The 23,917-nt window shown below is 39.6% G+C and overlaps 2 protein-coding genes across 10 annotated transcripts in view; one reads left to right on the top strand and one right to left on the bottom strand.

Moving 5' to 3' along the window:
• Positions 1 to 4,880, bottom strand: part of cadpsb (Ca2+-dependent activator protein for secretion b) — a 59,677-nt gene extending 54,797 nt beyond the window's left edge. For 4 of the 9 annotated variants that reach the window (XM_084039832.1, XM_084039833.1, XM_084039834.1 and 1 more), the window contains exon 1: positions 4,413 to 4,867. In XM_084039832.1, the coding sequence (XP_083895958.1) occupies positions 4,413 to 4,745 (333 nt within the window). In that variant the 5' untranslated portion in view covers positions 4,746 to 4,867. Of the gene's footprint in view, positions 1 to 4,412 lie in introns of all 9 variants that reach the window. The other 5 variants (XM_084039836.1, XM_084039837.1, XM_084039830.1 and 2 more) reach the window with 3 other exon arrangements.
• A 14,069-nt stretch (positions 4,881 to 18,949) lies between these two features.
• synprb (synaptoporin b) lies at positions 18,950 to 22,045 on the top strand (the record flags this gene model as incomplete). Its single annotated transcript, XM_084031395.1, has 5 exons — positions 18,950 to 19,047; positions 19,520 to 19,644; positions 21,103 to 21,301; positions 21,433 to 21,624; positions 21,716 to 22,045. Exons 1-5 carry the CDS (start codon positions 19,024 to 19,026, stop codon positions 22,043 to 22,045), a joined length of 870 nt encoding a protein of 289 aa, XP_083887521.1. The 5' UTR covers positions 18,950 to 19,023.
• Between the last annotated feature and the right edge of the window lie 1,872 nt (positions 22,046 to 23,917).

Here is a 23,917-nt window from a genome sequence, read left to right as displayed (position 1 = left end):
GATCGCTGCCTTCAAAGTAGCGAAACCTTTGGGGAAAGATGTTTTTATTCTAACGAATGAGATTGTATCCATCCCTCCTGGCTATATGTAGACAAGAGGAGGTGTTTAATTTGTGAAACGGTGATTTGTTCCGCGTGGATGCACAGATTTTAGGTGAGGGGGTATTTCGCCTGCTGCTTTTCAGCTGTAACTCCTTTGGAATCCACTTTCATATCCATCCGATAGATGAGCGGCTTTATTCTTTAAAAGTATTGCTAGAATATGCTAAAACAGCAGCTGCTTAATGGTTGAGAAAAAACATTCTTTGGCAGCGGATTTCGGAATTGACATGATTTATAATGTTGATCTATTTGAAATCTGACTGCAGAGCTTCTTTTTTTTATCAGGCAGGGCACCATTTACAGATCGAACATAATAATGTAAACTCCCCATTTTAATGCTGCTCTCTTTTTATCCACGACTTTTACCTCATTCATCTGTATACCTACATGTTCGTTGTACATACAATCTTGCAAAATGTCTTCTGGTTTTGTTCAAGGAAGACCGGATAAATAAGGGGCACCATGGACCGTTAATGAAAATCCTCACTGCATACACACCACTCAGAATTTATTCTTATTCATTTTGAAATGGTACTCATTTTACTCATGCAACTTCCAATGTTGTCAGTTTAATGTGCCTCTCTCCCTCTTCCTCTTTCCGTCCTCATATCTTCCTGACATATTTTAATTAACCAGGTTCATCCACTGAATAAATATATGAAGTTTAAATCCACATAATGTGTGATTTTATATCCAAACATCATTTTAGTGTTCCTTAACTCTTTTCCTGTTTGATTGATGCACCATAAGCCTCCACTGACTTAAGATAATATCACTATTATTAACATTTAAATTCATATTAATCATTTATATTTTATATGTGATACTGTTACCACCATTTTTCCGTTCTCTTTCTGGTCAATTCAAGTCTTTTTGGGAATGGTCTCTTAAAAACATAATAGGAATCCCAGCCCATATAACCAATTCACAAAGGGACACCCAAAAACCTTCGCCTGGGCTCAACACTAAACACCTAAGTAGCAAACTTCATCCAAGTACTACTGATTTGCATTTTAGTCTACTTCACATTCATATCACAGAGCCTGCTGCACAATTCACAGCTCCTCTCCCTCAGAGTAGCGGGCATACTGTATAGTATTAAAATGCTGAGCCAAGAGGTACTCTATTAAGGAGACCTGCTGGCAGATGAGTTGATTGGGTTGGATTATTTTCTGGGCATCACACTTTCTAATTGAAAAAAAAAAAACTCAACCTGGGAGATTATTCAATTTGGAAATGCACATTGGATGTGATCTATAAAAGTGTATGGGATTGATTTATTAGAATTTGTTTTAGCAGTGTGACTGCTAATGTTTGCTCGTATTTGGCTGCATGAGGGCTTACATTTGGGAGTCATTAGGATTCATCATCTGGGAACCATGAATGTTTGTGCCAATCCATTTTATGGATGTTGAGATAGTTCACTGGATAAGTGAGAAACCTTGAGCTGGTACCTAATAAAGTCAAGGACTCACCAAAGTAAGAAGGCAGAATCCTCTGGGGACCGTGAATAAAAAAAAATGCATGGAAATCAATCAAATAGTTCTTGAGGTATTTCAGTCTGAACCAAAGTTGAGATCTGACCAACAAACCGAACAACTGATAGACCAACATGGACAACATGCCATTCGATTTGAAAATGTCTTATTATTACAAAAGACATAAAACCAGTCGTAACATTTTTTTGCCGTGTTAGTTTACTGCCAGCATGACCTTGCTTTCCGAATGATCTTTTCATGTTTAATTTCTCTGTGCACACAGTTAAGGCAGCTTGTTGTCATTAAATAAAGGAAGATGTTTGCAATCAGGACAACCCGCAATGTTAAACTATAACTCCACAAATTACGCCAATACAATTTATATTCGTCAATAACCTCAATAATTTATTTACCACATGTTTCGTGAGGGGATCGCCCATTAGTGTAAGTGAGTCCCAGGGCAATTAGCCTTGCATGCAAACACATGTCACTAGTCAAACATGCAAATACGGCAACATTTGAACCGCAGTACCCTCCATATTACTGCTTGTGAAGACAAGGAGAAAATATTTCCCTCACCCCTCAAAAGGAAGCCTGTTACTGCCCTATTGTGTTACCCTTTCACAAGGTTATAGCAATACATTTGAAGGAGCAGCAGCGGAGCTTGCATACGCTGCAGCCTGGCCTGTTTTTCTGTGATAGCCCATCACTGCTGTTTGTGTGCCAGAGCTTCTAATAAAGGATTATCACGGAGCTGCTCCACATGTTTAGCTGAGGCCTTTAAGTCTTTTCATTACAGAAATTGCGTCGTCATATTTCTGTGAATAATCTATAATAGCCAAAAATTGCAATAGGCTAAGTATTAAATTGTGCAGCCAATGGTGTGAGGGATTTCCCTAATACATTATTTTTTACGGATATCTGAGGAGCCCAAATTCAAGGGAGGTTTGTGGCGGAGGGGAATCTACAGAGAAACTTTTGGACCAGTGTTGAATATTCATTCTTCAAAAAGTCTATTATGGGACAAACATTATTCTTATGACCACACAGGACAGAAACATAATTAACTGACAGTGAAATTATGACCACTATGACCAAAACTGTCAGTGCGTATTTCAATGTAATTAATAAACTATCTTCTTTCTGTGACATTCAAATTGAACCATTTAAATAAAAATAAAAAAAGACTATAGACTTGTCATTTGATTGTTCACAAGTTGTAGCTCTTCTGAAGTGACAATTTTAAGCCAAAGCATATTTGCACCAAATTAAATTCAAAGCCAGACTGTAGGTAGACACACAGACTTTGATTTCCCGGTCTGACAGCAGGCATGAGATTATTTGTCAGGACATTCACTCACCCACAGCAAAAAGGATTGTGGCCGCCTAAACTACGGAATATGAAAGAGCATTGCTAAGCATGCATTAGACTGTCAGTAGCCTACGCTGATCGGGACTACAAACAAAACAGAGATGGAAACACTGTGTTTTATGCCTCCCACATGCACTTGTGTATGAGTCAGCAGAAAATAACGAAGACCATATGGCTTGATCTCCGTCCAGAAGAACAGAAAATTGTCTGCATGTTCAACAAATAGGCAGCCGTCAGAAAAGTACAATTTCCATAATACTGTTTGCAGAGTTTCCTCGCACGAGTGACACACGATGAGTGGTTTTAACTGAGCTGAACGAATCCCCCTGCAGGTCCACACTGAATGCAACTTCTGCCTTGTGAGGCGAGCTGCAAGAAACTGCTCGAGACAACTCACTGAGCAATGTGATGATCAATGTTTTCACAATATAGAGGCAACCTCACAAAACGACGTAACACATTTCTACCTTAATTGATTCAAATTCACATTACAGCCTCGCAGCACACATGGTCTATTTCTGGTGTGACACAAAAACACACGAATCAAGACAAATAAACTGGGGCCATTGTCCTGACTAATCAATTCAATGTCCCTTCAGTATAGTGGAGCCTGTGTATGGTGACTTTGACAGTAAGGACACCATGACCCAAAACTGGCTTCAACGCCAATGGAGCCTCACAGCAGCAAGATGATCCAGGATCTGGGCCTTGCCCCTTACAGTAATTATATAAATCTCATAAGCTGGACCTCCAGTAGTAAATAGTTTATAAATTAAAAATGTGTGACTTTGTGACTTTTTTTTTAATGCAATTAATTAACTGTAACCCTTCGAGAGGAGCCACGCTCATCTGCAGAGGAGAAAGGCTATTAAGCAACCTTCCTCAAGAGGTCTGTGCCTAAAAGTCACCTTGGGAGGCCAAATTGAAGGGATAAGTGATGGCGCAAACTGGTTGGAATTGGGTATCCGCCAGGAAGGCAGGCTGGAGCCACACAGGGGTGCATGTCTAGAGGAAAGCATTCGGTGAGGTGTAGGCCAGCAAGGACAATGACGTTTTTAAACAGCCATCTCTTTGCACGCCTTTTCAATGAATGGGCTCTGAGATTAAATTCACTTATCAGCGTGTGTACGGAGTGACAGGACTGCACTCAGTCTGCAGCTCTGCAGTAGGCTGCCATGTGTCCTTTCTACTATCCGGAGCTCGGAGAGCTATTATGTGCTGCTGTCATGCTCCGAGGGTTTTCAACGTTTTGCGTCAAAAAAAAAAAAAAAAAACACACACACACACAAAAAAAGTGGTTTCACTGGGACTGCGCTGGATCCATCTGCTATCGGATAGGCCTAACCTCCCCCTCTGTGCTCTACCTTATGTAGGTCATCAATGAAAGCATCTGCGATATGAGAGTAGGCATTTCGTCAGCGTGTAGTTATTAATTGTGCCTTTGCACCGATGGGCTCTTACCTTCTGCTGTCGCCTTGCCATGTCTGTGGGCTGTTTTGCATTGAACGGGTAAGCGACGCACCGCATCACAAAAACATACAACTGCAGCTTCTTTTTACGGTCCTCCTCCTCCCTCTGCAGCTTCTCCGGATCCTCTTTCTCCTCGCTGGCGGCGGACGGGCTCGGGCTGGTCGGACGGGCGCTGCTGCGGCTGCTGCTGGGAGCTAGTCCACCCGAGCTCTCGCTGGTCCTGCTCGGGGAGATGCGAGATCCGGCCTGAGGTGCCATCGCCTCTTTGCTTTCCTCCTCCACTATCCCGTCAGATTCCTCCTCGCTGGACGACGGGTCTAACATCTTCGCCTAGAGGTGACGCGTCCCTACAAATATCCTACACTAAAAATGAGTTAGATCTATCTCTCTCTCACTCCTAGTTGACGTCTACCGTTGTCTTATCTGTGCCTATGGTTTCATGGAGAATATGCCCGGAGTCAAGACAGGGATAGGCCCTGATTGTAAGCTACTCGCTCGCTGAGGGATGTCAGCAGTACGAGTGGTGCTGGAAGAGGTTGAGTCTGCTTCACACAGAGCTTTCTCCGCCTGCGCCGAGCGCTCGTCGATGCTTACGTATTTTCTGTATTTTATTGGCCAGTCACTGCTGCGGATGTGAGAGGGGGAGGTGAGAAGGGGGCGGAGGGGAAGAGGGGGGGGGGGAGGGGGGTTGTGTAGTGTACAGCTGAGGGGAAAGAGAGCGCCTTTTTTTTTTTTTTCTGGTGAAAGCGGGCGATGGCCTCTCCCTGCCTGCCAGGCGGGGGACGCAGGCGCGGGGAGCTGGCCGTGGTCCTGAAACACAACACGGAGTGAAGGGCGCGCGACACGTCTTTAATCTAACGCGCTGCAGTGGTAGTACAACCTAAGATGGCTGCCACTGGATTTCCTCTGGTTTTGTCACTGAAATGGGGCACATTATTCAGTTCGTGGCCAGCGCACGGGATGCAGATTCATCGGTGTAAATATGTTGCTCCCGAGCCGCCCCGTGCCGTGTGCCGGGGTGGGGGTAGGAGCCATGAACACTAAACCGCCGGCTCTCTGTGGGCTTCTGGTCGGGAAATTGATTGTTGCAGCATGTGCTGGTATCTCTCGAGTTACGCATGCATTCACACGTTTAGTCTACTAAACAGAGATTTACTATTCAAGAGGAAGAGACATTTTCAGGTGTCCAACAACATTTCACAGTGTCTGACCATATGCACATTTCAGACATACATTGTTGATCTTGGATCTGGTATAATTAAATATGACATTGTATGACCAAAAAAAAGCACTGTGCAAGCAATTCTTTCCAATACACACACGACACATGGGGCATATACATGTTATGTATCTAAATTAAGTGTTGAAAAACTGGGGGGAAATGTATATTCAGGGTTCAACAAGTATTTTCCTTAGCCTTTAAAAGATCTTAAATGAGCAAAGGTCCCTTTTTTTTAACACTATGTGTCGACATCTCTTTGCTAATCCGTTGAGGTGGCAGATTGAGATGGTTCTCCATCACAACAGATAAAATGACTACTTAGACTTATTGATTGAAAGACAGCGACTCCTTTTTTTTTTTTAATATGACAATAGGACGGTGACTGTATAGGTCACATCTACTTTCTGACCCTTAACAGGGACCTAATTAAACTGACAGACTGACAGTGGCCTTAGATGAATTCATAAAGACATACAGACATCTACAGAACACACATTAGTATTATTAACTGTATACCACATGAATACACTTGAGCAGAGCTCTTCAACAGGGGGTCCGGGACCCTGTCAAGTTGCCCGAGCGGTCAAGGCGTCCAGAAATGAGGAGACCCAGTCAGATAATGTTCGGCCAATGCAGTTTTTTTTAAATTTCACCTTCCACAGTAAGGTTTCACACCCATCCTCACGCAACCACCATCTTCCCCCAAATGACTTGCTTAAATACCCCCCCAGTACCTCCTTTTATTGGCATCCCTACCACACACACACACACACATACACACACACACACACACACACACCGGGAAATCCCCTAGGTAAATAATCCCAATCATTTACATATCCTTACAGTCCCCTTTAAAACCCACCAATCAAACTCCCCTCTACGTACTCTCCTCCAGGTTCATCCCGCTCCCCCCCCAAAGCGGAACTTATAAAAGACCTGTGCGCCCTCTGGGATCTTCTTTGTCGGGACACACCCTGGGAGGAAGAGAAGCGGCAGGTAAGTTTTATGCATCACACAATTACACTCTGTTCGCCTAACCGATTGTCCTCCCACCTACTGAAATCATGGTCTGCTAATCACTGGCTTCCTCTCCTCCCAGGTGATCTCGGTGGCAATGTACAACTGCTACCTACAAACATTCTATTAATAAACAATTTAACGTTGGCTGTGTGTGCGCCTCTCAGTCCGCCTACACCCGTCTAATTCACGACCGACGTAACGGCAGTCCCTCGTCACAGACCCCTAGGGGGTCCGCAGAGTTACTGATTTGTAAATGATTTGATCCCCAACTTTTTTTATTCCAAATATATAAATATGTACAAAAATACACCCCAACATGAATACAACCTAGCAAATATAACAATTATTATTTTAATGGCTCTGCATTGCATGCATACATCATTACAAAGTAGCCTACATGGCCCTATAGGCTCCACTTCATATTATTATTGGCTCGGTTAAATAAACACAATAGTATATGATATGTAATAGGGGGTCCCTCCACCGGGTCACTATGAGCCTTGGGGGTCCTTGGCCTCTGCACTAGAGAACATCTAACAATCCCCTTTTAACTCCGGGATCCCATGACATACTGGATGCAGACTAACCCTCTCTCTGCTGATGAGAGGTTTTTGTGTGAGCTTGTGGAGTTGGTTCTGCCGCTGACTGGATTTATCTTAACTATCTCCTTCCATTGCACTTTGTGGTTCTTGACCTGTTAAAATTAGCTACTAATGACTCACAGGATGCATATGTCTATACGTTGGGAGCTGTTCAACCAACAACTGGTGATCCCTTCTATTGTTACAGTGGGTTAGGTTTTAGAGGTAAAACCATTGTTATTCAGAAAATAAACATAATTTGTAAAACAGAAATATGGGAAACATTGCTCTATTGTCATTTTATCTTCCAATCTGCCTGCTATTATTGTTGATATTTTAATTTGAGATGGTAAGCAGATGTGTAAATAATGAAGGTGAATGCTTCAGTTTCATGTTCACGGGGCTAAAGTATCCTTTTTGGGCCTTTATTGATCCCTTTATATCCCACCTATCACTTTCTAAATGCAAATATATAATATCTCCACCAAGTTGCTAATGAGTCTTAATGTAAGACCATACAGCAATAATAATACCTGCCACATGTTTTCCATTTATTAATTTGAAGTAATTTAATCAAACCCAATTTAACAGAGGGATACACTATTAGTTATAACTGACGTAATGAGTCAAAAAATACGATTTTTTTAACCATCAGTGGTTGAAGCAAACCTTTAAAATTGTATTCTTTACAATGGCTGAAACCATTTCAGTTTTGATTGAGTTTTTTCCCCTCCAATCTCATCTTTTATCATCCCTCATGTCAACCCCGTGACCTGTCATTGCATTGACCTCCCCCAGCATAGTACTTACAGTACCAGCACACCCATGACAGTCTTCATTTTGCGAACTCAGCATGCACAGAGGATGAGCGGGGCTTGCCTACTTCAACTCTGAGGTTATATTGAATCTGACAGCTGGACTGGCTCGCTGCTACTCCAGATGCTCCTTACGCGTCTGACCAGCAAATTCCCTGCAGGTAACATTGCTTTCAAGGACTCCTCATCTCCAGTTTTGCTCAAATAGATGTCCTGTTATCCTGACTTTCCATTTAGTAGTCCTCCTTTAGTTTTTACGTGGCAGCTCTCCCTGACGGATGCTCAGCATGAGATTTGCCTTTGTTCCACATAGTCCTCGATAGGTTCTCAAAAGGCCACTGCCAGTTCCTGATGGGCGAGACCCCTTAGTCGTCTGCCACGGCACACTTGAGATACCTCAGAGAGGTCAAGCACTAACCTCAGCATCGGAACTCTCCAAACCTTTTAAACATTAATAATTGACTGATGTTCTCTGCCCCGCGCCTCCACTTCATCTAGAGTGTGTACACATTAAATGTTGATGTTCTTCAGGGGAAGTACAACACAAAGGCCAGTGTGGAGAAAGAAAACACAAGTTTCATCATGCAGCTGGAACTTTGTTTGTTTGTGTTTTAGCAGAGAAGGTCTGCCTTTATTTATGGTAAATGTCCATGAAGAATAGAAAACAATCTCATCACAACATTTAGTAAACAGCTGCTCCAGAGCTTTTGATCACTCCAGCTTGCTTTGCAATGAAGACGAAGGCCATGTGGTATATTTAAAAGCTACCGAATAGCTACTTTATAGACCCAATTAGGGAGGTTTTTTCTCAACTGTTTCCAAGGTCAATTATGAAGTGCCAACCTTAGCTTTTAAATCAACTTGATTTGTTTGGCCAATTAAGAGCATGAGTATCAAGCTAAAAACTTAACAGGTTTAAGTTGATATGGCAAACAGTTGTCCATTCACACACAGAATGGGGGAGAAAGAGAAAGAGACAGAGAGAGATACAGAGAGAGAGATACAGAGCGTTCACTTGGAGTCATGTTTTCACTCTCCTTGTAGCTTTGTTTTGGTCTCCACCGTCCCAGAAGTAACATATCTGACTCTTCAGCTGCTAAAGGCTCCACTATATTCACCAGCTAGCCTCTAATTTTTTCTCTTTGCTGTTTGGGGCATGGCAGGTTTTAACTGGCAGTTTTAAGAGCAACTGAAAACAACGGTGAGCGGTGAGAGTGAACCAAACTAGTCGCCAAAACAATGAGCTGAGAGAAGTGCAGAGACAGGTGATTATTGTCTGTGTGGTTGTAACTAAAAGCAGCTCTTTTCACACAAGTAGCCATCTTTACCATTGGTAAGGTAAAAATATTGAAAAAGTGCTTTTGAATGTCTAAATCCATGACGACCATGCAAACTCCATCTACTGATGAGGATCATGTATGAGGGAAAGTTGAAAGCAATATATTACTGTAGGTATATGTGTCAAATCAATATAAATAAAATTAAAATAAAGCTATGGTATGAATACCATGTTGAATAGTTTCAACCAGGAGAAATATGTGTGTATAGATATACACTATATGATATAGATAAACAATATACTACTCGATATTTGATCAGAATCAGCAGAGATAAGATGAAGGATTTGGATTTCCTTTGACCATACTCTAGAAATCAATTATTGATTGAAATCACACTTTGTAGAGTCCCACCTACTTTATCATCACGCCGGAGTATCGTCTTAATAGTCTTTTTTAATAATTCATTCTAAAAAAGAAAATTCATAAAGAATCCAAAACCCAAGTCAAAGGGAAAAATGTGAAATCATAAAAACTCCACAAAATAGAAGCAATAAAAACACACTGAGTCACTGATTTGTGTTTTAATGTGCTCCTGTCGTGTCTTCTGCATAGTCACGAAGGTGTCTTTGGAGACTTGACACAGACAGCATATGTAAAGCACACAGTGGCGAACCAGACAGTGCAGCAAAGCTGAAACATCACAGAATACCACGATAATATATTTATGTGCCCTCCCACTCCTCCCGGTCCTCTTCATTTATAAATCCTTTATTCTATACAGTGTATGCGGAGAGCATGTTTATTTTATTCAGTATATATTCTTAAAGAGAGTGAGAGGGAGAGACGTGATTATGTAAGCAGAGAAAGATTTATCATGTGCTCTTGAGCTCGTATCGTTCAGATCTATATTCCTCTTTTAAGGCTTTAGCTTAGCGTTAAATCACTGGTCATAAGCTCTCGGTTCAACCACATTTTTAAAAATAGTTTTAAAAAAAAAGTGGTTTGTCGGGGTAAATGTGACGCACTAACACACGCACATGCACACAGAGCCTCAGAGCTTCTCTGGAGTGAGCTGGGCTTAAATAAATATTTAAATGCTGGGAGCGTTTTTAATGTGCGATTGATGGAATCGGGTCAGTGTCAGAATCGCAGCTACTATAGCCGTCTCACAGAAGGCTTTACAGCCAGCAAATACTGTAAGATGATGCTCGGCATTTTCTCCCAGAATATCTGTACATCCTGGCAATGCGTTGTAACAGATTTTTTAATGTAAAATTCACTGGATGTATCGATTGCAGAGGAGTGGAATGCTTTACAGTTTAAAGTGGAGATGAGTGGTAATCAGCTTTTAGGCATATATGCGGGCGCATATATGAAAAAAAAAAACCTCTTAACCCTAAAATAATTCGAACAAAATGTTTTTCAACTGTTTTTTGTAGTATTAGGTGTCCTTAACATACTAAAAGTTTACCAAATTCTGACCACTATAAAGGTGTTGTTTTCAAGATGGCGTCCAAGATGTGTAGGAAACCCTTAAAAATAGCCTCGCTCCTTCAATATCTGACCTTGTCAAGAAAACCCCATGTTTTCTGGGTCTATGAATCCATTGGACTTGTCTAAATTGCACTGACATGATCACATACTTTTGTGAAATTACTGTACTTTTTTCTGGATCACGCAGCAAAGCTTAATTCTGATTGGCTGGTTAGGTCTATCATCTGGCTATCATACGCGTGTCACATGAACAAAAGGGCTATTTCACTCAAATGTCACCTGGAAGTCTGCAAAATGGAAACAACAACACTCCCATCATTAGATTTGAAATAATGGACAATATGAACACAAAAATGTTGCCTCCTCTGTCTTATTTATCGAACCACAGTAACCTATTTTGTTTAATGGCTCCTATTTAAAAAACTACAGTTAACCCTTAGTGTTTAGTTTGTTTTTTTTCTTTTCTTTTTGTTCTCATGGTTCGGGCCCATAACCTCGGTTACACCTGGCTCCAAAGCCATTGGCTCTTAGTTTTGATAACAAACAGCACGTTTAGTAGAAAGTGCAAATTTCCTATGTAAGTTAATGTTGTGGGCTGTTAGGCTCATGTTGTGCAAGAAAAGTTCAGTCTGGTAACAAACATATCTCATGTAGTTGGTAATATTAATAATAATCATAACAAAGACAATATTGATATAGTCCTTATCAAAACAAGCAACGCTTTAAGAGGCAGACATAAAAAACCCAGATACACATTTAATACAGTATAACTGTCAGACGTTACTTATGTGCAATAGATTATATAATAGATATATTATAGATATATACAGATACGTTGTTATATAAGCAGCTTCCAGGTGTGAATATTGCAGTCTCACAAGCTCAAAACAAGTATTTGACCTTTCAGTCCATATTGCTTTTTAAGTTATGATCTGATTGTTGCTGTACCCACAATGCTGTTGGGCTGTGATCTAATCGCCCCAGCTCTGGAGCAGTTTCTCTGGATTACATGATATTTATGTACTGTACTCTGCTTTTTTAATATTATCAAATATGTGATCTGACAGGAGCCGACCACTTTACAACATGAACCCATATTGCTTTCTCATGATACAGTCAGATAAAAGTATCAAACTATGTTAAAATACACCAGAATACAGGAAATACCATCGACTGTTAACGGGTGATTATATTTTTATGCACAATATCTATCACTACATCATCTTTCTAATATATAATAAGGTTAGTAAACATCATAGAAGGGGCCTATTACTTATTAATTAAGGCTTATTTCAGAGATCTTGATATAAAGTTATAAATTTGAATCATCACAAATATTTGTTATTTATTTTGTCCAACACATTTATATTAATGAGGGTGGAGTCACACAAACAAACAAATATCACTGTGTGACATCATTCCATTCCATGTTCTTTCCCTATTCTCTATTTTTTCCCCTTCATTGATAATAATAATAATAATGATAATAATAATACATTTTATTTATAATGCACTTTACATCAACTCAAGCGCTACAGTGCACAAAAAAGAAGGATAAAAACATTTTAAAATAATTTAATACTAGCATATTAATAATAAATAACTAGAAAATTCCCCCGCAGAAAATTTTGAGAGGGAGGCAGTGGGCCGCCGCCGGGGGTGTGTCTGTAAAAGTTAAAAGTTTAAATGGAGTTTCTAGGTGAAAGTATGCCTGAGCAGAAGATGTTTGACAAAAAAAAACTACAACTCCCACTGACTGCTCCTGTCCTCCAATCAGAGCACACCTGCTGTCACTTCTCAAGATCAGAGCCACAGAGTGCCGTCACCATAGCAATGGCCCTCGGCGCGTGTGTATGACTGCCTTCAAGCCTCTCTCTATCTCTCCATTTCGGCTTAGCGTAGGGTCCGAACAAAAGCTTCCCACGCTCACACCGAAAGTGCTATCGCCAAAATTTTCGCACCGTTAGCGCCACAAGACCCTGCTGAAGACAGTGATCACTTTTATTTTTTCCCAGTGTCAGAAATGTGGACGCTAGGGTGAGTTAGAAATGAAGGGGATTTCAGCATTTTGACTGTCAGATTTCTCTGAACTTTGGCTTCACGGAGGGTCCGAACAAAAGCTTCCCACGCTCACACCGAAACTCCTATCGCCCAAATTTTCGCACCGTTAGCGCCACAAGACTGATCACTTTTATTTTGTCCTAGTGTCAGAAATGTGGACGCTAGGGCGAGTTAGAAATGGACCTGGTTTCAGGTTTCTGTGAAAATCTGTTTCTCAATTTGTATTGCAGTCGATTGGGAGAAAAACCGACGTGGCCGCGCTTAGAGGTTGCTAGTTCAAATTCTGTAAATCTCACAGAGTTTTTGAGCACATTGTGAGAGACAGGACAAGTTTGTCTACAAAATTGGAAAATATCACGTGTGTAGAGGAGAAGGAACGTGAGGAGAAGCCAAAGAAAAAGGGTTTCTTGAGTATCTTCATACACCAAACAAACATGGAGGAGGCTTCTGATTGATCAGCTTTCTCCCACAATATATCCTTGAATGAAATGTATATACCAGTATAAAAAACGCCCTTCATCCATCTACCTCACCTCAGTCCTTCTCACCTCCAACGTAAAAGGGTTTTCTCCTGGTGCTCAGGTTTTGCCCATAATATATACATATATATTATAAAAAAACACCCTTCATCCATCTACCTCACCTCCATCTCCCTCTACTCTGTCCTTCCTTACCTCCAATGTAAAAGGGTTTTCTCCTGGTGCTCAGGTTTTTCCCACAATATATACAGTACATAAATATGTATGTATGTATGTATGTATGTATGTATGTATGTATATATATATATTAAAAAAACACCCTTCATCTACCTCACCACTCCTTCCTTCCACTCCTGCTCCACCCTCCCCCTCCTTATTCAGGGCAGCAAAGTGCCTCAGCGCTGCAGCCTCACAGAGATGCCTCCATCCGTCCCTCTGTATGGAGTTTGTATATTCTCACTGTGTTTTTTCCTGGTCGTCAGGTTTTCCCACAAAACAAACAAATGAAAGGGGTTAGCGGTACTGAGCCTTCACGTGGCAGCCCTGTTTTGACTAATTTTACAGTACCACAGTTCTAATTAATTTATTCTTTTTTGGAATCAAAAGAATGGTTATGAACCACAGAAACCACCAATACAACGCAAAACGATATGAGAAAGGAGAAATATGCAATTACTTCAGGGAAATTGTACTTATTTTTCACATAAATATGCTTGTAAACATTCACTTTAATATCTAATTGTACTTGTAATCACTTATTTATCATGTAAATATGTTAATTAGAGTATTAAATGGCTAAACAATGTATCAGATAGCAGTATTCCTGGTGTAGGAGGAATACAAAGGAGTAATGGTCATTTTAAGGACCTGGCGGTGGCCATTTTGAAAATGGGGCCTTTCTGAGTATCACACTTTGGTAAACTTTTAGTATGTTTATAAGTACATCTGATACTACTATAATCCACTGACAAACCTTTTGTTAGAATTTTTTCGGGGTCAAGTCATATTTGCACCTGACTAATAAGGAAAAGCCTGTTTGTGAAGATCTGTATGAAACACGTCACTAAAAAATAAATAAAATTCTGTTTCCATGTTCCCTCCTTGACATTAATCTTGCAGTGAATTTGAGGTGGCATCCAAGCAGTTCGAGACGAACATATTTAGTCTTCTGTTTCAACCGTTTCTTATAGTGCACTATTTTCTCTTTTCTTCTTTTTTTCAATTTCATGATGATTTTTTTAACAAGCAGACACTGTATGCATTCAGACTTAATTATGATTTGAGGTGGGCTTGAATCTTTGTCAAAAGCCAAATGTGGTCCTCTGCAAGAAAATGACTCCCACCACCACCACACCACCACATTTACTCATTGGACAGTGTCACACAGCGGTGAGGGGTGTCCTGTCTTGGGTTTTCTGTGTTGTGAATTTTATGTTTTATTTTGAAAAGTAACTCTCCTCTCGTTTCAGGTCACTTGCCCTTCCTCATGTGTCTCCGGTCTGACGTCATCCCTAATTCCTGATTGTTGTCACCTGTGCTCCCCTCACTGATGTCTTCCCCTGTCTCGTTGCCAGAGTATTTCGTCCTTCGTATATGTCCAGCCCTTGACCACAGCCATCATTCACGACCAAGTTTGTTTGTATTCCAGAGTTTCAGGTTTTCCTCAAGACGAGTGATTTTTGGTTTTGTAATGTTTTAAGTTCCAGGTTCATAGTTTGCGTAGTAAGTTATTTTCCTCCCCTTTTGGAGCATTTTCTGTTCTAGAGTTATTCATATTGTAAGAGTTGATATTCCTTTTTGTAGCCTCGTGCCCTCCCTTTTGGAGCATTTTCTGTTCTAGAGTTATTTCTAGTGTAAGAGTAGATAATCCTTTTTGTAGCCTCATATCCTCCCTTTTGGAGCATTTTCTGTTGATTAAAGTTCATAGATTAGTCCTCACTAGAGTAGATGAGAAGATAGCCTTTTATTTTGTATCCTCCCCTTTGGAGCGCTTTTCCGTTTTGGTGTTTGTTGCGTCCGCTGCCTACCCTTTCCCTTCTCCCCTTCCCCTTTTCCCTTCCCCGTCTCTCCCTTTTTCCTGAAGTCAGGGATCAAGCGTTTCATAGCCGTTTTACGTTGTCACTCTGTTTATTGGAATCTTGCAAAGTCTGTGAATAAAAGCTTGGATCTACTGTCCTCACTCTGCGCCTGAGTCCTCCTTAAAGTCCAGTCCTGACAGACAGCACATTTCCAGGTGAAGGCCTCATGAACACCACTGCATAAATGCTCATTTCTTCTTCCCATCATTTTCAGGGTAGAGAGGGTCGATGATGGCAGAAAAAGATTAATTAATAATGCAGCGAGAGGCTGGAGCATCACCACTGTAACATGACAAAAAAAGAAAACTATTGCTGTTCGACTGGCACAATCTTCTCTCTAAGGGGGTATACCAATTATCCAGCCAGTGCACGCAACAGTAGACGAGCAGAGACGTGTTAAGCTTTCTGTACATATAGAGACACAACCATCAACTGAGTTTTGGAGAGAGGAGAATGATCAAATGCTTTGAGAAAGTAAGAAGAGCTCCTCACTATAGCTTCAGATTTTCCTCACAATCAGCATAGCTAAGTACTGCCCTCTGTTGGTTGCATAATAAAAGAGCAGTTAAAGTAGTGAACATTGGATTACATGACTAACAAGATTTTTAGCCTCAATTGGAGGCAAATGGAAAAACACTTCAATTTTTTTTTTTTTTTTTTTTTTTTTAGTTAGTCACTGTGTTCTAAATCAGAAACACTCAATATTGATATGTCTGAATATGTGATCATATAAACAAATGTGAAATAACATACATTACATTCCCAGAAGGAGGTAGCATCTGCTCTTCAGAAACCATGGGAAAACAATATACTGTTATGTTCAAGGAATGTTACTCAACTTGTGTAAAATGCATTCAGATAAAAGTGTATGTGAGTAAATCTACTAAAATAAAGAGCATTAACATCTTTAAACTTAAAGAACAACATTGCACCATCCCCAGGTGTGAATTGCACCACCAAGCCCTTGGTCCAAAACCAACAATAAATTCCTTCTCTATAGACATTCATAGACATTTGCAGGTTGTGTACATACGACATTATTGCCATTATAAAGACACAACCTTCATTTGTATTGCCTCACAAGAATTAACCAAAAAAAAAGAGGACAAAGAGAGGTGCACAAAATTTAAACTACGTTTCCAGGCAACAGTGGTGGTTGACGTCTTGCGAGATCAGCTGCAGGCAGACAGACACGCACATGACTGAACGCATGATCCGATCCAGGCTTATACGCCTGGCGGAGACAACAAATACATCATGATGGATTGTTATAGATTAAGCTCCCAGCAGTATAAACCATAATTAAAATGAGCTCACCCTAGGAGCAACACCATTAATGTGATGAACATGTTAATGCATCAATAATATTTAGTCCATTACTTTAACATTCTTTATAATGAGTACCTTTACTTTTGGTTCTGTGAGTATATTTTGATGCTAATGCTTGTACTTCTACTGAAGGAAGATTTTAATGGACTTTAACATGTATTTTTACACTGATCTGGGTCCTACAGTACCCCAATGTGTTTACACCCTGTCGCCTCCAAAGTCCCTTTTTTGCAACTAGTGCTCCTTTGCTGAAATACTTGCACAATGTCAGCACAATATAAACTAAACTAATAGAGCTCTTTAAAATAGATTTCAACAAGGCTCCTCCACAAGTCATGGCCACAGTGTTTTACAAGTTCAATCAAATGACTCCTCCACAGCTCCACTAACCTCACTGATAAAAAAAAACACATTGGACAGGTGTTTCAGAACTATAACTTTAGGTTTGATTGTGTTTGCATGGAGATAATGTCATTCTGTTTATATTAGGTGAGAACTACAAAAATGTAACCATTTTATCTTTGACTAAATTGCACAGGAGTATTTTCATGTCTTCATTTGCAGTCAGCGTGTATCTAAGTGAGTTTCAAAGTTCTCATGACTTCAGCTTTTACTATCGAGCATTGAGTATCTATCACTTTCAGAATCGATTACTAAACACTGTGTTAAGCATCTTACTGCCATTCAGATCCGTGATCCTCAGGCATCTCTGGAACCTCTTCAGGCTGTATTTCAGCGTACTCTGTAAAACGTCAGTCTGACAAAATGTTGTTTATTGTCAATTAACTTCAAAAACCTGAGGGAATTAGTCAAAGTCACTTTCAATCTTTAGATAACTTCCTATAAAATCCTAAAATTGGCTGCACACACACACACACACACACACACATACACACTAGAGCAATGTGACACAGCAATAATACCAAAGCAGTTGTCATATTGTATATCTAGTTCAATAAACCCAGTTTTATACTGTAGGCTGGCATTTTCGTGATGTAATTATGCAATATTCTGTTTTCATCAAGATTGGTTTGTTTTCCATCCTTTGCTGTTTTATACATTGTCTATTTATCCTGTTGTTTCATTGTTTATGATTTTGATTAACTGCTTTAATCCTGTATTACTACCTCCATTACGTCTTTGAATGTGTGCTTTACTTAAGTGAGACACAAGCGTTAAGTTCATTCAGTGACGATGAGCACCACCCAAAATGTATTCAATGAAAATAAAACTGTAATACAGACTTATCACCAAAAGAGGTCAGCAGAATCCCTTTAATTACAATGCACTTGGCCCAATAATCAGTAGATCTTGGGGGAAAATCGATATATAATTACAGTATCCACAATGATTATACTTGCTGCAGGGCTGGCCCCAAGAATTGATGAGACCCTAAACAATTTGCCTGATCCTAAAACCATGTCCTTGATTACAGACTATAATATTCAGGGGGGAAAAAAGGTTGGGCAAAGTTTGAAACACTCTTCAATCTAATTATTCATCTGACTGTGGTATGATAAATAACTCTTAAGTATATATGTTGATACAGCTACTATATATGGAGTTAGATTTGTGTCTTTATTACATGCGAGAAAATAAATGATCTGAGAGAAAAAAAATGTTTGAGAGAAAAAATTATCACACTGATAGCAAAAAAGCATTTGATGAGAGAAAAAAAATTATTTGAGAGAAAAAGTTTTCATACCAATAGCAAAAGATAATAATATTTGAGACTAAAAAAAGTTTTGAGAGAAAGTATTTTCTCATAGAACATAAAAAAAATATACATTTTTAAAATTATTTCTGAGAAAAAAAAAAATCTCTCTCAAAATATTTTTTTTTGCTATCAGTGTGAACACATTTTCTCTCAAAACTTTTTTTTAGTCTCAAATATTATTATCTTTTGCTATTGGTATGAAAACTTTTTCTCTCAATTTTTGCTATCAGTGTGATAATTTTTTCTCTCAAACATTTTTTTTTCTCTCAGATCATTTATTTTCTCGCATGTAATAAAGACACAAATCTAACTCCATACTGTATGAGCATCTTTAATCATATAGACATGTTAAATCATCTTAAATTAACCAATGTTTCTCAAACTCCTCCCTGGGGGAGATAACTCCTGTCAGCCCTCCCCTTCACTGGAAGAGCCTCTCTCTCATTTTTCTGGTCTACATCAGTGGCGTTTCAACACTGATGACAAAAGCCGTGGAGTCAGACTTGAAATCTATGATTTTTAAATGTGTATGGTTATATTTGCTCCGGTAAGTTTCATTTCTCTATTATTTATGGTTATGATTAATTGTGTTAGATGCTCATTGTATGAAATATAATATCAAGTTGGTGACATGATATGCTGATTGGTGAACTGTCTGTCAGGTTTAGACTGTACATGTGCCATGTACTCAGACACTTACTCTAAAAAATCTATTCAATAGAGTTAACACCGAGTAAGTCTATCATTCTTTCATAAGAACTATAAAGGTAAAACTCACATCTTCAAACGTAATCTGTACTGTACTGCTGTGGCCACCCTCCAGCGCACAGTAAGCAGCTCTGTTAGTTGTCTTCCAACCTTTAAATTATTCAGGTTTTGTTTTCAAACCAATTATAAATCTTAATAAAAGAGTCCGGTAATGTATTGATGTGCATACATTATGCAGTAACCAGACCTGATAATGTATTCATTATCAACAGATTGTTATCCTTTAATGACTATATTTGTGTTTTTCTTAGATTTTTGCCATCTGTGCTTTTGCAACATGTGGAGGATACTATGGTCACCTCCAGGTTAAAGTGGACTGTGCAGACAGGAGGCAGAGTAACCTCAGCATCAACATTAATTTCGGTTTTCCCTTCAGGTAAACTACTCATTCCTTCCTTCCTTTGCTTACATCCCTCGGTGTTAGGTTAGGAACTTGTGAGCACATAAAGAATAAATATTGATTGTCGTATATCATTTGTTTGTTTTCATTTAGTTGAACAATTTAATCTTTGACAATTAATCCGTTTCACTTCAAAATGTGAATTTCATAAACTAAATGACAAAGAATGACATTTTTAACCAGACACGACCAGATAATCATCTCTGCATATTTCAGGAAACTGGCCTGATACAGAGAAAAAGAAAGATTTCAAAAGCTGCACAGCTCTACTCCATCATGTTGTCAGGCTCAGTAGAGAGGAGCTGCTCTCTTAAAGATCGGACAATTTAATAATAGGAAGCTGAATAGCCTAGCAGGAAGCCGGCCCTATTAGTCCAACATGTTTCACCGCATCGTCAGACCAAACTGTGACCTGGAGACTTGTCGGTTGAACCTCTGGTGGGTGGGTGTGACGTGACAGCAGCTTTGTCTCGGTTTCATTTTGTTCTGCAGACCTGCACGACTGTCTGGGACTTTTTGCTGTATGAACACCTTTGAGATGTTTGGAGGATTTGTCACTATTTATAGCTACAGTACTATAATAGATTATCATTGAAGTTCCAGTGGAAATAGAATCCAGTTAGTCATGAATGAAATGAAAGTCAAATGGCTGATGAATAAAAACCATACAAAAATTCAAGCCAAAGTAAGGCGATCACAACAGTTTACATAAGAAGACACATTGTTTAACTGAAGGCGTATCTATCTTGGAGAGTGATAGCCACCATTAGCATTTCATCTGAGTGATGCATGGTGTCGGTGTGTCTGATGTGAACTCTGGTATTGTGGTGTGGTTGACCAAACCCAAACTCAATGCTGCTGAGACACCAACGGGCAAGCTGAATTGTGAATCATCCAATTACAGGAACATCTAAGTTGACCTCACACTGGTGTCACTGGGCGAGTTCACTGGTCCCCACTCTCATGTATAAATGGGCATCCCTCTGGATGAGTATTCCAGAGGGATATTGTTGCTGTTGTACAACATTGTTGTACAGCAGTTACAGTACAAAGAAGCAAATATATAATAAGAAGAAGAAGAAGAAGAAGAAGAAGAAGAAGAAGAAGAAGAAGAAGAAGAAGAAGAAGAAGAAGAAGAAGAAGAAGAAGAAGAAGAATGCGCAATGGCAGACAAACCTGCCATTGAATGTTGTGATTAATCCTCATTGTGAAACTTTCACATTTCTGACGTCTCTTCCTTGTGTCACATAAAAGACAAGTTGCAGAACTGATTTTTTTCCATCGGAAGCTTCTTCATTAATCTCTCAGAGGGTTACTGAACAACAGGTGACAAAAGCGACACGTTTCCTACAGACTGCAGCTCGTCACATGCCAGTTTCAATAACGACCTGTTTTCCCCCCCATCGCAGTAAGCCTCCTCTTTCTGTCTCGTAGATTACAAGAAGTGCATTTCAAGGCTCCCATGTGTGAGGCAAAGAGGGAAGAGGTTCTTTTCCTGGATGGTGACTTTTCTCCGGCTGCTCAGTTTTTCCTGACTGTGGGTGTTTTTGCTTTCTTGTACTCTCTGCTGGCAACTGTCATCTATGTCTTCTACCAGAACAAATACCTAAGGAACAACAGAGGCCCACTTGTGGTCAGTGATTTTAAACCTTTAATAAAAATCTCCACACCTGATACAGGACAGCCGAGACAAAATATACTGTGATAATGTTGAAAAAACACATTAAATTGACTGTTTTATTCTTCCTCTTTTATCGTGAGCAGGATTTTGTTGTGACAGGCATCTTCTCCGTCATGTGGCTGGTCAGCAGTTGCTGTTGGGCCAAAGCAGTTTCTGATATCAAGGCGGCCACAAACCCGACACAGGTGCTTCTGCTCATCTCAGCCTGCAGAGCTCAGGAGAACAAATGCACAGCCATCCAGGAGCCTCTCTGGTCACGACTTAATACATCTGCGGTGGGTGTTCGGTCAGCAAATCAAGCACTGAACACACAACGCTGGATAAATGAAGGCATTGATTCTTGTCCGTTCTTCTGTTCTTCTCCAGGTTTTTGGTTTTGTGAATGTCGTCCTCTGGGTTGGAAATATATGGTTCGTCTTCAAAGAGACAGGCTGGTATAAGACAGGTCAGAGATATCCGACCAGGAGTGCTTCTGGGAAACGCACCGGTGAAATGCGACAGCGGCTCTACAGTGAGAACAGCTTCGAGCAGCCGGAGGAGGTTTTGCGTCCACAAACCCCCAGACAAGCCCGGTTCAATCAGCTCAACAGAGAAGGTAGCTTCAACCAGTCACAAGTGAGCTTCAGCTTACCCCACGCATATCTCGGCAAACCAGTCGTTTCACAAGGCCCCGTGATAGTTGTTAACGAGATGTGATTTTGCTCTTGGTTAATGCTGTACGTGGCCGACGAGATCAAATAAAAAAATGCTGTACATATTTGCTCTGCACGAAATCACTGGACAGTCAAACTGATGGTCAATGCTATTGAAACAAAAATGAAATAACAACAATATGATGGGATATTGTAATCACTTTGCTCCCCCTTGTACGGTTGATGTTACTCAACTAGAGGAATCATCAAGGATTAAAATAATTACAAACCACTGCTGAAATCTAATCATTAGTTGATATTTTCACTTAACGTAAAACAATGGTGGTCGCAGACATAAAGTCGGACAGCCCTGACCGTCTTGTGTGCCTTTAACAGAGGCAGCTGAAAATAGAGCCTATGATATAAGTGCTATAATTTATAGATGATAAATGTTATTTTGTATGAAGATCTGCAAAGAAATGCTGTAAAATGGTTCAGCCAGACTGCCGTTGAAAGGGCAGAAAAAGATAAAGATAACTGTGAGCAACAGCTGAATGAGATAAGAAGAAGAAAGCACCAGTTAGCGGTACAAGAAACTGCTTAGTATCGAAATGTGTGAAGAATTAAATAGGAAGCGTTTCCTGGATCAGTGTAAAGCACCCAGTAATGTCTATTGCCAGCTGGAATATTAACTGGTGTGTTTCTTAGGCAAAGCTAAACTTAAAGTGCAGAAATAAAAGGTTAGTGTAAGGTTAGCACTATTGGAACTGGATCACAGAATATCAGCTGAGTAAACTTTGAACTGACCAATCATTTTAAACCTCTTCAATCTAACCTCTGGTTAAAAAATGGCTACCCAAAATGCCTGAAAGCCTAAGCCTATAAATGTGGTTCACTACCGACCTCAGGTCACTTATTTTGCACTTTTCTGGACTGAAAAACTCAAAAGGTATTTATTTAGGGGGGGGGGGGGGGGAATGATAACATTATTCTTCCTGGGCATGGACTGCAACACTGTGGGGACGATGACTAAACACAAGTTTTAATAACAACATTTGTTTAATTTTTCTTAATTTGGGCCAAAACTACTTTAAATGTATAAAATAATTGACCTGTAGTTGTGTACCTTAGTTCTACATGGAAGATACTGATGGTTTTACAAGCTTATCATTGTTGAGCTCAGAAATATTTCCCTATTGTTCTAAAACTTAAAGAATAAATGCCAGTGATCTAATTGTTTTAGCATGGGGTTAGGGCTACATGGTGTTGATATTGAACTAATTTCACTTGATTACACTTGATTATAATTATACATTTTACCTGTGAATGTAAAAAAGAATTCTCTTTTCCTTTTCTGAAAAACATTATACGTTATATTACACATTTTGCCCTATATAATGTTAGACGGGAAATGTACAGCAATAGTGCCAGTTCAGTAATATCTAACTAATGTTCTAAAGTTCTCTCAATAAATATTTAATGTTTGATTATATAATTTATTCCCTGTCATTGCTGATGGATTCCCTGGTATTTTAATCAATGTGGCACAACTAAGTATTTGTTTGCAGTATGCTCTTTAATTAATATTGATTTCAAATGGATAATGAGTATTGTTTCAGTGGAGCTTTGAATATTTTATTATTTTAGAATGATTGTCTTTTTTTTTTATTTCTGTGTAAATACATGCATATTCATGTTTTATTAAACTTGTGTCAAAGCGGCTATATTGAGTGTATTCATGTCAGGTATTACATTTTGTTTGTTGTTTTACTTATGATGGTTCTGAAATCTGCATGCCTTTCCAGTGATTGATATAAAAATGAGTTTATCCCCCGTGGAGTTTTGTTGCCATGGTTTTTCTTATACGGAGTCGGACTCTTCATTTCTATGGAAAAGTGAACGGCGCAGAGAAGACTTTAAGGGAAGAAATACTAAA

Source organism: Eutrigla gurnardus (genome assembly GCF_963514095.1).
Source record: "Eutrigla gurnardus genome assembly, chromosome: 2".
Classification (NCBI taxonomy): domain Eukaryota; kingdom Metazoa; phylum Chordata; class Actinopteri; order Perciformes; family Triglidae; genus Eutrigla; species Eutrigla gurnardus.
The sequence above is the reverse complement of the archived record's forward strand: the minus strand, read 5'-3'. Positions and strand labels throughout refer to the sequence as shown.